This window comes from Mycothermus thermophilus (assembly GCF_041956435.1).
Source record: "Mycothermus thermophilus strain CBS 625.91 unplaced genomic scaffold VTJ04scaffold_4, whole genome shotgun sequence".
NCBI classification, from domain to species: Eukaryota; Fungi; Ascomycota; class Sordariomycetes; order Sordariales; family Chaetomiaceae; genus Mycothermus; species Mycothermus thermophilus.
In genome coordinates, this window is record NW_027191430.1 from 464,678 (window position 1) to 478,748 (window position 14,071).

The following is a 14,071-nucleotide window of genomic DNA, read 5'->3' on the forward strand; positions in this document are numbered from 1 at the left end:
CCAAACCTCTCCGCTGGAAGAGAACTTCGGAAAAACTCATCGGCAGACGGTCCTCAAGGTAATGTGTTCATCAATCAACTCATTTCTCGGTACTGGTCTCAAGGATGTGAACACAGCACAAAGCAACTCAAAAACAACCTCGTACGCTCCCATGGCGGATCGCTAGACCCTTCCCTAGCGTCTTAGGGCTGATCCGCCCCAGCGGCCACCAAAACCACCACTCCCGCACACCATGTCACCGCAGATCTCCCAGGTCGTCCAGGGATTCCCCCTTCTCACCCCGCACCGCTTTCCGCCACTGATCCGCACTTCCCAGACATCGACGACTGTCGAACAGAATGATGGGTGTGAGGAAGCCCTGAAGCTGTTGGTACGAAGCACATGCTCATGGCTTTCCTCAAGGTCGATGGCTTGACTGAGAGGAGTGTAGTGATATGAGAGTAACGCGGGTGACAGAACCCGAGGCCCGAAAGCATTAGGTAATTAGTCCCTGGCAGCGTCGCCGGCATGTCTCAAAGGGCCCATGCAGTGGCGCCGTCCGATCTCTTTCTCCCCCGTTCGTGTGCAATTCTTAGCCAACTCAAGCAAGCAAGGAGTTCGTGATCTTGGGGCCTGGGTGAAGTGAGCAGGACGGGCGTGGTGTGTTGAAGCAGGGTGCAGTCAACCGTCGAAGACGCTTGGTTTGGGGACAGCACATAGCGTGTGTCTGTTCGGGCCGAAAGGGTTAGCTACTGCAATCCGTTCTATGGGCTCAAACTAATCAATACCATGCTAATTCGGGGAGCAAGGGACAACGAAAATGTCGTCCCATCGAAACATACAGACGAGTTTGTTTGTGTTTGAATCCACACTTGAATCCAACTAACACCAACCAAGCTCAAACAACAAAGGACCCTCCCTGACAATAGAGCTTCCATTTCAGGTCTTCGGCGAGAACAAGCATTGAGCATACGTCCGTTCCGTCATGTGTGTCCTTATCCTGAGATTATCCGGAGCCCTTGAGGCCTGGAAGACGCCAATAGCTGTGACGTCGACATGCTCGATACCAATGCGGCTCTGGCAGATCTTGCATGGACGTGCAGCTCATCGACAGGCTGTAACGCTCGCTGAGCCTGGGCCGCAAGCCACAAAAACGCAGGCTGAAGAACTGTGTGGCTGAGTGAGGCAGTGGTGGCGCAGATTCTTCAGATCAGGAGCCAGCTTCGGCCTGGAGCTGTGCATCAACATATCCGTCTGTTCAAGTGTTTGCTCCCGAAAACAACAAGTGTTCTGGATTGGTGACTATGGCTCTATGAGGCCCTATGGGCCGGTGGGATTTCCGGGTCCATTTTCGTGGTCGCCGGGTTTCGTGTCATGCAAAGCCGAATCGTGTTTTTTTGATTCCTAATCAATCATAACCTCTGCCCAATGCCAGACGCCGACCATTCCAGAACGCCAATGCAAGAAAATCATGCTTCAAGGCCGCTCAAGCAGCCGTCTTGGGGCCCTGGGTCGGAGTGATCTTCTTGCCATCCTTGTTGTAGCGGACACGCGGGGGAGGGGCGCGGTTGCGGCGGCCCTCGCGGGAGCGGACACTGTAATCGTCTGTCAGCCGGACGGTTCACGGCTTGGGAGGGGGAGGGCATAGCAATGGCGGTGGATAGGTTCGACCAAGGATCATCTCAGCCGCCCGCGTCACCCAGGAGGCAGACGCGGTTGTCCCCGCCATGCGGACAAACGTACCGGACAATCTTGCCGTGGATAGCGCAAGAGACGCAGTACTGCAGCTTGAGGTACATCTTGGGAACCGTGTACTCGGCGAAGACGGAAGCGTCCGAGATATCACCTGTGTGTGGTGAAAATTTATTGTTAGCGATCGGGTCGGGTCATCGTGGTAGTTGGATCATCAGAATTGTCGAATAAACAAGGACGTACGGATAGCAGCAGACTCGACCATGTTGCGGATGGTGAAGCGCTTGATGGCCTTGTCCTTGGGGGTGCACCGGGAGCAGTTGCTGCACCGGATGGGCTTGACGTGGCCGCGGCCTGAGAGCAGGAGTTAGCATTTGGCGTCGAGGAGAATGTATCGAGTCGATATCATTGTCATACCCTTCTTGTTGCGGCCGTTATTCTTTCTCTTCTTGACCATTTTGGCGGATTGTCTTGAGGTGTCCTGGTACTCAAGAGGATCTGAGAGGGGGCAGAGGAAGGAAGACGACTTGTGTTTGAAATTGGAAGTTTGGTGGTGGAAAACCCCAAGATCGTGGACCCACCTTTCGGGTGCACTCCCCACCAATGAAACCCAAGCCAGAATCTCTGTGAGCGGGCTGAGGGCAACAGTCTTCGCAAACCCTAAGTCCAGCCAACCAAAAAGTCAGCTGACCCACACTGGCCTCCGTGTGGGGCTCTTCCCAAAAGTTCAACACCAGAACACCGTGATTCAATTTCCTTCTCCTCCGAACCAAGCGCACCTTCACAACATCTACGGATTGCTGAGGAAGACATCGTGTCTAGGTATGTCCGCGTGATGTTGCGAGCCGGCGCTGCTTCATCTACCGCTTTCCCTCTCCAAACACCATGATGCACCATCTTGTCGTCGCCGTTCTGGCGCAGCCGACCGACCGCAAACTCGTTCCTCGTTGAGCGAAGTTTTCGAGTCTCGTCCGCTTCCACATCCCACCCCATGGCGCGCCCGGCTCGGCTTTTTTTCGCTCTCCCGCTCTCTCTCTCTGTCTAACCGCATCCTCACCATCTCAGTAGGCAATCATGCAGATCTTCGTGAAGACCCTCACGGGCAAGACTATCACCCTTGAGGTGGAGTCGTCCGACACCATCGACAATGTCAAGTCCAAGATCCAGGACAAGGAGGGCATTCCCCCCGACCAGCAGCGCCTGATTTTCGCCGGCAAGCAGCTCGAGGACGGCCGGACCCTCTCGGATTACAACATCCAGAAGGAGAGCACCCTCCACCTCGTGCTTCGCCTGCGTGGTGGTGCCAAGAAGAGGAAGAAGAAGGTCTACACCACTCCCAAGAAGATCAAGCACAAGAGGAAGAAGACCAAGCTCGCCGTCCTCAAGTACTACAAGGTCGACGGTGATGGCAAGATCGAGCGTCTCCGCCGCGAGTGCCCCAACGAGACCGTGAGTTTGAGTCCATCAATCCACCTCAGCGGCCACCATTCTAACTCGTCCCCCCACAGTGCGGTGCCGGTGTCTTCATGGCCGCCATGCAGGATCGTCAGTACTGCGGCCGCTGCCACCTGACCTACGTCTTTGAGAAGAGCTCTTAAAGGGCTGGAGTCGGGGAGGGAAATAACCTAGGCAGTTCGGGGCGGGAACGGGTTGCATAGAGCCAGGGAGGGGCCAAAACGACATCATGGTATTCGGCGTTTATGTACCTTAGAGGCGGGGCATATGCGGGCTCTAACCGGCAAGGAAATGCGATTTGGGAAATGATGCCATGACCAAAGTGATCACTGGCGTCATGGTCCCGTGCTGGGTTCAATTTCTAGGACATGCGGACAGCTGCCTGAATGATCCAGTCTAAGTTCCCGTCCCACCCTAAAACTCCCTTTATCATCTTTGTCTGTGTGTGTCCAATCTCTTTCCCTCGTTCGATTCCTTTACCCTGCCGTCCTAATTGTCCCCCTAATTGTTGGGGAACCCATTCCTCAGGTTTTCATACTTGGTAAACGGATACTCGAGACAATTCTCACGCCACTCAAGACTGTGCGGCCCGCCGAACACTTCGACCACGTTGGCAATCAAGCTCTCCGGCCCGGGCTTATCGGCGCTGGTTTCCCACCACATGCCACCACCCAACCCGCGGTCCTTGATATACTGCGCCTTCCACCTCGCCATCTCTACCGTATCGTAGCTGACCATCTTCCTCCTCATCGGGTCGTAGCAGTACGTCGCCCCAGCCTCGTGGTCCACCCTCACCTCACTCCCCTCCAGCGGCAGCTTCTTGTAGTCGTGCACGCCGTTCTCCCACGTGCCCTCGCCGATCCCGCTGTACGGCGTCCCGGGGCCGTCCGTGTTCTCGAAGGCGCGGCCGTACAGCGGCATGCCTATCACCAGCTTGGACGGCGCCACGCCCTGCGAGAGGTAGTGCCGCACCGCGGCCTCGGTGCTGAAGGGCGTCGCACGTGGGTTGTGCGATGACGGGAACAGGTTGGCCTGGTGACCCGCCAGCTGGTCCCACGAGCCGGCGTAGTCGTAGGCCATCAGGTTCCAAAAGTCGAGGTAGCAGTCCATGTCGCGGATGTTGAGCGTCGTGTAGTGGTGCGCGCCGGCAGGGCAGGCGACCGTCAGCTCGAAGTGCGGCGGGTTGTGCGGGTTGACGCGCCGAGCGTAGTCATCGAGCGCGTACCGGACGGTGGCGAGGAGGGAGACAAAGTCGGCTGCTTCGGACGGGTTGGCAGGGTATTCCCAATCGATGTCGATGCCGTCGAAGCCGAGGTTTTGGAGCTGGAAACGGGGTTAGAGAGGGGGGACTTAGTTTCGGTGATGAGACAGGGGCGGTTGGACGTACCAGTTCAACGGAAGTCCTCGCAAAGGCTTCCCTTCCTTGAGCCGTCGACATGGGCTGGCGGAAGTTGGGGCTGTAAGTCCAGCCGCCGATGGACAGCAGGACCTTGAGGTTGCGATTGCGGCGCTTGAGGAGGTTGAGCTGCTTGAGACATCCATACAGGTTGACGCCCGGGTCGTTCCAGCTATCGCCCTCCCAATGGATGTCCGTGTCGGCCCATTGGTCCGTCAAGTACACCTCGCCCGAGTCGGCACGGACGTTGGCGAAGGCATACAGCACGTGTGTGAGCCGCTCCACGGGGAGGTCCTGCGGACGGTGCTTGCGGCCGTAGATGGCCCAGTTGACGAAGTAGGCGACCGAACGGTAGCCCTCAGTTGGCCCGCCGCCCATGGTGGTTTGGAAATAAGTAGTGGCCACGGTTATGAATGGAGAAGATAATATGCGAGATGGCGCTGTTCAAGCCTCTGATAACGAAGAGACTTAGACGGGTAGAGAATGGTAACCAGCAATGAAGCAATGTTGTTGACAATGAAGAGGGGAGCAATTCTGTCAAAACAAGATGGGTGAAGCACAGTTTAAATGTCTTCTACGATTCGTCTTTTGGGCATCCAGATCGCCATTGGGTTGGTCAGTCGAGTTGCTGATGTCGACAGCCTTGGACAAGCAGTTGAGGGCGCCCATTGGATGCTCGGCTGTGGAAGGAAGGCGAGGGACACGCATTCGGCCCACACGGCGTCAGCTCCGCCCCGGCGCCAAGACTTACCCCAGACCAGAAACACGGCCGATCCGTGCCTGTACTGTCGAGGCGCGGTTGCTTAAGAGCGCGGCTAGAGGCCCTCGAGGGAGACACGTAATGGCCTGTTCGTGAGGCCGTTGCATGTCTGGAAAATCCGTGCTCTGGTGACACCATCTGGACCTGACCTGCATTCCAGATTTCCAGATCTGAGTCTTCGCTTGTGGCCGGGTGTGGCACAAACTGGATCGGCAGGGGTGATAAATGGCTGAGCCAGGGGTTGTTGACACCCTTGTCACTGATGATGTCATCAATTTTCCACATTCTCCCCTCGGTGTCTTGCTGTGACAGGGCTGTTCCAAAAACTCCAACACCGTGGTTTCTCAGGGACAACACATCGAGTATGAGTAAGCTCACGAATGGTCGGGAGGGACAACCTGATATTGTGTCAAATCTGTACATGAATTGGAACCTCAAAATCATCACCTGCTAGGTCATCTTACAGGTTTCTCGTGGACAATTCCCTCATTCCAACGGGGTTACTCAATCCGGTATATTCTGCTTGAACTTCATCCCACTGACGGGATTGGAGCCAATATCAGTTTTGGAATTTCTCAAGGGGCATGAGTTGAGGCTTAACGATATTGTTACTGAATAGATATGGCCTCAAAATCACATCAAATGCAATTCCAAGATTGGCAAGATGTTCCTTTTTCTTACCTTATGACCATGACATTATTAGAGAAACGAGCCAACAGGGCTCACCGAAAGTACCTATCTATAAGCCTGACATGCGGACATTTGATAGAAACTCATTAAGTATTATTTCACCTCACTTACCTCCAAGTGCCTCATTGCTCGCCCCTTATCTCTGCCTCCTCTTCGGCGGCCAAGCGACAACAATTGTATCCTTGGCCTCACGCGGCTTGTGCGGCCTCCCTTCGGCCGGGCACTGACACTGCATGTTGCGCGCAGTGAAGTAATCTTCTCCATAAAACACAAACAGTTGCTCACCTGGATTGATGGGGCGCGTGGTCCTGTACAGGATGGACCGGACGCGTCCAATTTGGTGCTGGAACGCCGCCACGTTGGGCGTGCACGACGAGTTGACAAACCGGGTCCAGTTGCCCACGCGGGCTGAGTCAATGACCAGATCGGGGACGTGCTCCTTGCTCCCGCGATGCGTGATGCCATCCATGTTAAACGTGTACGCACTCAGGGTCTCCACGCGCGCGTCTGGGGGGAGGATCTCGCCAATATACTCGCCCAGCCACTCACCTTCCTCAAGCCCGGCCGAGTTCGGATTGACAAACACGCCGAGGCCGGTGTCGTGAACTCCAGGCGCACAACGACGGATGTAAAGTTTGGCTTCGGCCGGGGCGAGCTTCTCGACGCGGAACTTGCGGTAGCACTCAAAGGAGCACTGCTCCGAATGGGGCGGGTTGCCACACTCCAGACACGCGTACTGCGTACCACGCACGGTGCGAGGGAACACGACGAGATCGCGAGCTGCCGGGGGTATGATGTCGTCGTAGTTGCTATCATCGTTGTTCTGTGCAGAAGAAGAGTTAGTCTTCTGGCGCTTGGAGGGCTGAGAGGCCGTGGAGCCGCCGCTCCTCTTACGGCCCTTCTTGGCCGGAAGTGACGGGCCGCTGTCGATGTCCATGGCGTCGCCATCGTTGTTGGAGGAGCTGCTGGAGGAAGAAGAGTTACTACTGCCTTGGTTAAAATAGGGTAACAGGGGCCAGTGGGCTGGGTCGACGTAGTAAGTGTTGGATCGGGTCACACCTTGGACGATAAAGGGATTCTTGCCAGTGTGATCAAAGGCTTGGAACTTATCGCTTGCCTGAGGGCTTGCGGTGGCCGGAGTGGCTCCAGTGGTTGGGTTGGTAGTGTTGGCTGTGGTTTGTGACATTGTCTCTGAGTTAAGAACTCTTACCTTGGATCTGAGTTAGATTGTTGGGACGGCTTGGTTTGGATCGACTTAATCAATCTTGGAATGGTGATCTTGAGAAGGCTTGATGTCTTGCTGGCTACATGGGGAGGATGGAACTGGGATATCAGAGGCCTTAAGTACACAACCATACCATTGTTTTCCATTCAGTCCCAAGAATAACTCGGCGTTGAATTTCCCAGCAGAGGAGGATAAAGATCTTTGTCAAGGATCTTTGTCACCAGTGGTGATCAACAATGCCATTGTTTTCGTGAACAAAGAAAACTTTCAGGGGTAACTTCATTGTCTCATTGTTTCATTGTTGTCAAATCCATCGAGGCTCTTCTCAACCGACACTGGAACTTAGTCTCTCCGCAACTCATGCTATTCTACGTTTTGCCTTACGACTTCAGGTCTAGGTAGTCTCAGCGAAGTTCTCAGGGTGCTCTTTTACCCACCTTGCAATCTCTCGACACGGAGCGACCCAGATCCTTTCATCCTCACTCAGTCTCTTGACCACCTCCTCCATAACCGCAAACCTCTCTTCAGTGGTTTGCAAGAATGGGTGAAAGAGAATCGACATGAACCCGCCAGCCTCCACAACCTCATCGATCTTCCTCATCAGCCAGTCCCTGAACTCCTTCGGACTATGCACCTCCTCCCTTTCCCCATGATCTTTTCTGATCCCAGCGAACTTCTCCATATACCAAAACGCATCCACCGCCCGCCACTCAAAAGGCAGCACCACCACCCCTTCATTGCCGATCCCAACCTCTCCCAAAGGCGAGACATACTCGATCCCGTACTCTTTCATCAGTGGCCACGTTCGATCATTGATTGTTCCACCAGGAGGCCGAAACCCACGGTACTCAACCTCAACTACCTGCCCCTCCTCTTGGCTCTCCACAGCCGCCCCGCCCGCCGCAGCTGCAGCTGATGCTGCAGCCTTGCCCGCCACAGCCACCGCGTGCCTCACCTCCTCCAAAGCGCGCCAGCTCTTTTTGAAACTTTCCGACTCCTCTGTCTCTCCTAGCTCGCCCCAAACCTCATGCTGGTAACCATGCCATGCCACCTCATGTCCCTCGCGGAGGAGTGAGGCGACGGCGGCAGGGTAGACGCCGAGGCTCCAGGCCTCGACGAAGTATGTCGCGCGTAGTGGGCGGTGGGGTTTGCTGTGTTGGGAGAGCAGGCTGAGCATGCGGGGCAGTTGGCTGGTGACGGCGGGGTGGGTGCCGATGGGCTGAGACCAAGTGCCGCGCAGGACGTCTTGGGCTTCGCCTAGGTTGTCCATGGTGAAAGCGATGGCGGCGCGGAGCGGGGCTGGCCAGCGGGAGGGAGCTGACGGCGGCATTGTAACGTTGCTGGCTGTATGAGTGAGGTGCTGCTGGTTGATTTCCTGTTAGAGGTCTAGGTTTTGCTGATTTTTCTTGAGGTGCGAAGAGCGCCTTCTAGATGGTGTTGCTGCGGCCGCCCAGGTGGGGTTAAAATGCAGGCACAAATGCTCCAATATTAAGGCAGAAGCAGCCGCCTCAAATGCCACGGCAGGGCAACTACTTTCGACTTGAGCCGACGGTCCCTCGACAAATGTCAACATGGCAGAAGTTTTTGGCACTGTCGTCAATATTCTGACGGTCCTCGACCTCGCCATCCGTGCCACAGCTTACCTTCGAGATGTCAAGCATGCATCATCGGATCGCATCCGACTCCGTGAGGAGCTCCGCAGCACCATGTATGTGCTCGAGATGCTCAATGACCGCATCGAGGACTCTGAAGACAACGCAGGGGATGATTCCATATCACTTGCCCCTACAGCTGTTGCCTCCCTCATGGGTGACGACGGTCCCATTGCGCTGTTCGAGAAAGTCCTGAAAGAGATCATAGCCAAGCTGGAACCCCAAGATCGGCTCAGGCGACTTGCCAAACCCTTCATTTGGCCATTCGATAAGAAGGAAGTAACTGAGATGCTCTCGGTGTTGGAGAGACTCAAGAGCCATTTTAACCTGGTAATCAATAACGATCTTGTGTACGTCACCATCCCGTGTAGTATCAAATATCTAGATGCCCGACCCTGACACCACAACAGCGGCCTCGCCAAGTTGTCTCACGTCAAGTTGGATAAGATTGTCCAGGAAGTCGAAGTGGCCAATTCCAAAGCCTTAGATGAGGAGTCAAAAAGGATCATTGATTGGATCAGTGACATTGCCTACCGCCCAATGCACCATGACATCCTAGAAACTGCCGAGCCCGGAACAGCGAGGTGGTTTCTTGACAGCGACTCGTTCCGTCAGTGGGCGGACGGTGAAATCGACATACTATGGTGCCCCGGGATTCCCGGTGCTGGGAAGACGATCTTGTCGTAAGTACAAACCACCGTTTGGGGTGATTGTCCGTGGTACTCGAAGCAAACTGACCAATCGGTTCCTCAGAGCTCTCGTCATCGATGAACTCGAGCATTGCTACAGCTCGAAAGAGACAATATGCACCTTTGTTTATTGTCGCTACAACAGCAGGGATCAACAGACTCCTGTCGTTCTCCTCTCGAGCATCCTGCAACAAGTCTTACGCCATCCCGCGACTACCTCTGTTCCTAAGGTCATCAAATCGTTGTACAAGGACGGTACACGGCCACGACTGAGCGAAGTTACTCAAGCCCTCCAGCCTTTGGTGGCAATGTTTAAAGCCTTCCATGTGGTTGTCGATGCTCTCGACGAGTGCGCCGAATCCGAGGATGAAGCTCTGAGCTTCATCTCCGCCGTCTTGTCGCTTGGTCCATCCATCAAACTGATGTGCACCTCACGCCCCTCCGAGATTTTCAGCAGCTACTTCCAGCATGCGGAGAAGATTGAGGTATCCGCTAGGAGTGACGATGTTGAGAAATTTCTCGACTCTCAGCTCCAGAGTCAATCTACTCTCGCCAGGCATGTGAAACGCGATCCCGCCCTCAAAGACGAGATCGTGACTGCTGTAACAAGCCGGTGCGATGGAATGTATGTCTTTCTCTGCATTCCATATTCCCAGCCTCCTCTCGAGAGAAAGCAACCCTTATGCTGATTCCATCCTCTTAGGTTCCTGTTAGCCAAGCTTCACATTGATGCGCTGTCAAGGAAGCTGAGCCCCAGAGCTATACGCACTGCTCTCCAGACTCTCCCGGAAACCATCGACGCAACCTATGACGACGCGATGCAGAGAATCCGCAACCAAGCCCCCGATCTCGTCGAGATTGCGGAGACTGTTCTCTTTTGGGTCGTTTGTGCGAGGCGGCCCTTCCACATCGTCGAACTTTGTCACGCATATGCCACATTGGAACTCGCCAAGGGCGACTCTCTTGAAGAGGACGACCTCCCAGACGCAGAACTCCTCGTTAGCACGTGCTGCGGTCTGGTCCGAATCGATGAGGAGTCACAACTCGTCAGGATGGTTCATTACACCGCCCAAGAGTACTTCTACAAATCTCATGTCCCAGCCATCATCTCGGCCCATCTAAACCTGGCGAGAATATGCATTGCCTACATTCTTCAACCCGCTTGCTGCATCCCAGAAACAGAAGAGTTCTCTGGGCATGTCTCTGGTCTAGTTGTGGCGACACCCCCAGATTTTTCCGCCTTGTACGAAGGGCTCAACGAGTCCTTTCTGAGCCATGTCAGAAAATATCCGTTTTTGGACTACGCGTGTGAGCACTGGGCTAGCCACATCAATCATGCATCTGATTCAGAGATGGATGCGTCATGGCCTGAAGTGATGAAACTTCTCTCCGACAAGGCCAGGCTGGCTGTTGCCAGCGTAGTCGTTGACACCTTGCATCCGCTTGATTCCGGGCATACCCATCCTGCTCCAAGCCGTTCCTATTATTTGTCGCGGCTCGATGCCCCCCGAGTTTTGTGGTGGCTACTCACGTCGGAAGCAGATGATATCAATGCGAAAGATGAGCGACACCGGACGCCACTGATGCGAGCAGCATGTATGGGCCTCACTGAGAATGTCAAGGTCCTACTTCAATTCGGGGCGGATGCAAGCGCCCGGAGTTACGGTCACCATTTTGCGCTCACGCTCGCTGTTTCCTCTGGGGTTGCATCATGCGTGAAGGCCCTGGTAGATGCAGGTGTTGATCTCAATACGACGACGAAGCGCTCCAGCACGGCACTCCATCTGGCTGCTCTACACGGCAACTTCGACATGGTAAAAATCCTCACCGAGGCAGGGGCGGATCTCAAATGTCGGGATGACCTCGAAAAGACCGCAACTGACTATGCTGCCGCGCGGGGAAATATAGAAGTCTTGAAGCTGCTCATCCAAGCCGGAGCAGCCCTCTTCGTCGACGGCCCCTTCTGGACCCCGCTTCACTACGCTGCTCTTACTGGAACCCCAGAAGCCACAAAGTTCTTACTTGATGCTGGCGCCGATGTAAACTGTAAGGCAGGTAGATCTTGGCCGCCATTCTGGCCAGGATTTCAATCTGCTACACCGCTCATGATGGCCACCGCAAACAAGAACCATCGGGTTATCGAGGTTCTTCTTGAAGCGGGGGGGAATGTCCATCTCCGGGACCTCAATGGTTTAACCGCGCTTCACTATGCCGCCGACGAAGGGACCCCACTAACTGCCAGACTCTTACTTGACGCTGGCGCTGACCTCGAGGCAGTGGACTGGGAGCATAGAACGCCACTCATGCGAGCCATCGATTACAGCAACATTGAAGTCTTCGAAGTGCTCATGGCAGCGGGTGCGAATATTCATGTCCGGGACCGTGCAGGAACAACCGCTCTTCATATTGCTGCTTCGGAGGGACACCCAGAGGTTGTGAAGATGTTACTCGATGCCGGCGCCAGTGCTGACATCGATGTGGTGGACTCATGTTTTGGGACGCCACTGATTGATGCAGCAAGGAACAATAACACTGAAGTTGTCAAGATTCTCATTGAGGCGGGAGCGAATTTATATGCCACCAACGAGTTTGGTGAGACCGCCCTGGAGTTGCTTCTTGATTCAGGAGCAGAGCTCGATTACTGCGACGATATCCTCCGCACACCCGGCTATACTCCACTCCACTATGTTGCGAAGCATGGGAACCAAACGTTGTGCGAGGGTCCTGATCGAGAGAGGTGTCAATATCAACGCCGTGTCGGAGGAGAACAAGACGCCGCTCTCGCTTGCTCTCGCCCACGGCCATGTCGAATTCGCACAGATGCTGATACAAGCGGGGGCTGATATCCACACCGTCGTTGAGGACAGTGAGACGCTCTCGCGTGCCCTCGCTGCTGGCGAGGTGGGAGTGGCGCAGTTGTTGCTGGACGCAGGGGCCACTCTTGAGGGCTTTGAACCGGAGGATTTAGTAGAGCTAAAGGCCGAGTTATCTAAGATGGATCAGGAGGGCCCTTTCGGGCGAAAAGAGCGTATCAAGGAAGTTAGGTCAGTTCTTGCGTGTATAAGTTTCCGTCACTCCTTGGGGCTCCTGAGCATGTGAGCGAGTCGGAGGGTCATGGGCAATGGTTGGCTGAGATATCTCGGAGAGCACTACATGGGGAATATCCAGGTTGCCAAATGAGGACAAAGGCTAGGTAGAATCACGGAAACAAGAATTGAAGCCACCATGATTCGAATACTGCCATCCACAGTTTGCAAACGTAGACCGCGTGAGATTGAAGTGTCAAGTGGCAACAACTCTGAGACTGACAACCCAGCCTTTTTGAAGACACGACTCTCCAGTTCGAAGCGAGTATTCGGTAACATTGATGCAGGTCTGACCAACAGAGTTCCTACGCTAGGTTCTACATCGAGCTTCGGGGTTTTTTCGACCCAGAAGTGCTGTGTTTGGTGATTCAATTCTAGGAACTGAAGTGCTTTCGGCCCATCAGTGCCAGCACCAAATCCACGAGCCATGATTCAGGAACCTACTTAGTTCCTTCCTGAGGAGTTCCTTACCTGTGTGTTGCAGAGATCGATTTTATCCTGCCCACAAATGATTTTGCTCATCACCCACACGTGAGCTTCTGATCACTTGACACACCCAGTTTCTGGGCCTAGAGACACAGCCTCCGCATTAACAATGCCTTCAGAGATCTCTCATTGCCCTAAGGCTCAGACATCGAGAATCCTATTACTATCAAACAATGGTCATAATCAGGGGTACATGCAACCTTTACTCCGGCCCTCTGACGACAACACTCCAAACCCGCGAATCGCCTCGGCCAGAGCGAGAAACGGTTCACGAAACTTAGACCGAAGAGAGCGAGACGTCAGCTAAAACTCGGGCGGGGAGCTCACTCAATCCAAATCTACCTCTACACCTTCATCCAGCTCTGATGGAAAAGCAAAACAAACTCCCGGCCCCAAACACGAGAAGAATTGCCCGAAAGCTCGTGTAACAAACCACAAAAATTTCCTGACGCAACCACACCAGGCGCTGCCGCACTCACAACCTATGACGAACAAGAATGGAACGAGAACTTGCCCATTGATGAGGTTGTAAACGGAGGTTGGAAGAAGCGTCTTGGCGTGTACGTTCAGCAGCCTCGCCCGGTGTTTCCCTTCGAAAACTACCGCCACCGACAACACGAAGTTGGGATGGAGCGGTTAAGTTTGCCGAGGGCGATGATGCAGGAGGAGTTGGAACAGAGTCTGAAGAAGAGGAAGGCGGTGAGTTAAGTGGTTCGGGAGTCTGTTGCCAGTTACCGGTACAAGCAGCGCAAGGAGAGATATGGTGAGTGATGTTTATGAAACTGGTCAGCGAACATCCGGTTTTGACCTCGAGGCAATCATCAGCGTTTAGGTGGTGCACTACCCTGAGTTGAACGTTGGCTCATCGCCTGCTTTACTCAGGGGTATGTTTGTTAATTGCCCGATTAGGCAACCGCCTTTGGTCTCGAGGGGGCAATGAAGCGAAAAATGAAATGAATCA

General features: G+C 54.4%; 7 protein-coding genes across 7 annotated transcripts; 3 read left to right on the top strand and 4 right to left on the bottom strand.

Moving 5' to 3' along the window:
- Positions 1-232: 232 nt before the first annotated feature.
- VTJ04DRAFT_5867 (uncharacterized protein) lies at positions 233-1,387 on the top strand (the record flags this gene model as incomplete). The annotated part of the gene is made up of 2 exons (XM_069364028.1): positions 233-370; positions 1,169-1,387. 2 exons carry the CDS (start codon positions 233-235, stop codon positions 1,385-1,387), a joined length of 357 nt encoding a protein of 118 aa, XP_069217896.1.
- A 78-nt stretch (positions 1,388-1,465) lies between these two features.
- Positions 1,466-2,128, bottom strand: VTJ04DRAFT_5868 (40S ribosomal protein eS26; the record flags this gene model as incomplete). The annotated part of the gene is made up of 4 exons (XM_069364029.1): positions 1,466-1,574; positions 1,723-1,825; positions 1,915-2,025; positions 2,089-2,128. The coding sequence occupies 4 exons, from the start codon at positions 2,126-2,128 to the stop codon at positions 1,466-1,468; spliced, it is 363 nt and encodes a 120-aa protein (XP_069217897.1).
- A 617-nt stretch (positions 2,129-2,745) lies between these two features.
- On the top strand, positions 2,746-3,269 carry VTJ04DRAFT_5869 (uncharacterized protein; the record flags this gene model as incomplete). The annotated part of the gene is made up of 2 exons (XM_069364030.1): positions 2,746-3,120; positions 3,180-3,269. The coding sequence occupies 2 exons, from the start codon at positions 2,746-2,748 to the stop codon at positions 3,267-3,269; spliced, it is 465 nt and encodes a 154-aa protein (XP_069217898.1).
- Positions 3,270-3,627: 358 nt separating this feature from the next.
- VTJ04DRAFT_5870 (uncharacterized protein) lies at positions 3,628-4,900 on the bottom strand (the record flags this gene model as incomplete). The annotated part of the gene is made up of 2 exons (XM_069364032.1): positions 3,628-4,449; positions 4,514-4,900. 2 exons carry the CDS (start codon positions 4,898-4,900, stop codon positions 3,628-3,630), a joined length of 1,209 nt encoding a protein of 402 aa, XP_069217899.1.
- Positions 4,901-6,108: 1,208 nt separating this feature from the next.
- Positions 6,109-7,158, bottom strand: VTJ04DRAFT_5871 (uncharacterized protein; the record flags this gene model as incomplete). Its single annotated transcript, XM_069364033.1, has 1 exon — positions 6,109-7,158. The coding sequence occupies one exon, from the start codon at positions 7,156-7,158 to the stop codon at positions 6,109-6,111; it is 1,050 nt and encodes a 349-aa protein (XP_069217900.1).
- Positions 7,159-7,591: 433 nt separating this feature from the next.
- On the bottom strand, positions 7,592-8,527 carry VTJ04DRAFT_5872 (uncharacterized protein; the record flags this gene model as incomplete). Its single annotated transcript, XM_069364034.1, has 1 exon — positions 7,592-8,527. The coding sequence occupies one exon, from the start codon at positions 8,525-8,527 to the stop codon at positions 7,592-7,594; it is 936 nt and encodes a 311-aa protein (XP_069217901.1).
- Positions 8,528-8,768: 241 nt separating this feature from the next.
- On the top strand, positions 8,769-12,900 carry VTJ04DRAFT_5873 (uncharacterized protein; the record flags this gene model as incomplete). Its single annotated transcript, XM_069364035.1, has 8 exons — positions 8,769-9,199; positions 9,260-9,532; positions 9,603-10,163; positions 10,242-10,540; positions 11,132-11,584; positions 11,816-12,251; positions 12,406-12,582; positions 12,855-12,900. 8 exons carry the CDS (start codon positions 8,769-8,771, stop codon positions 12,898-12,900), a joined length of 2,676 nt encoding a protein of 891 aa, XP_069217902.1.
- Positions 12,901-14,071: the final 1,171 nt, after the last annotated feature.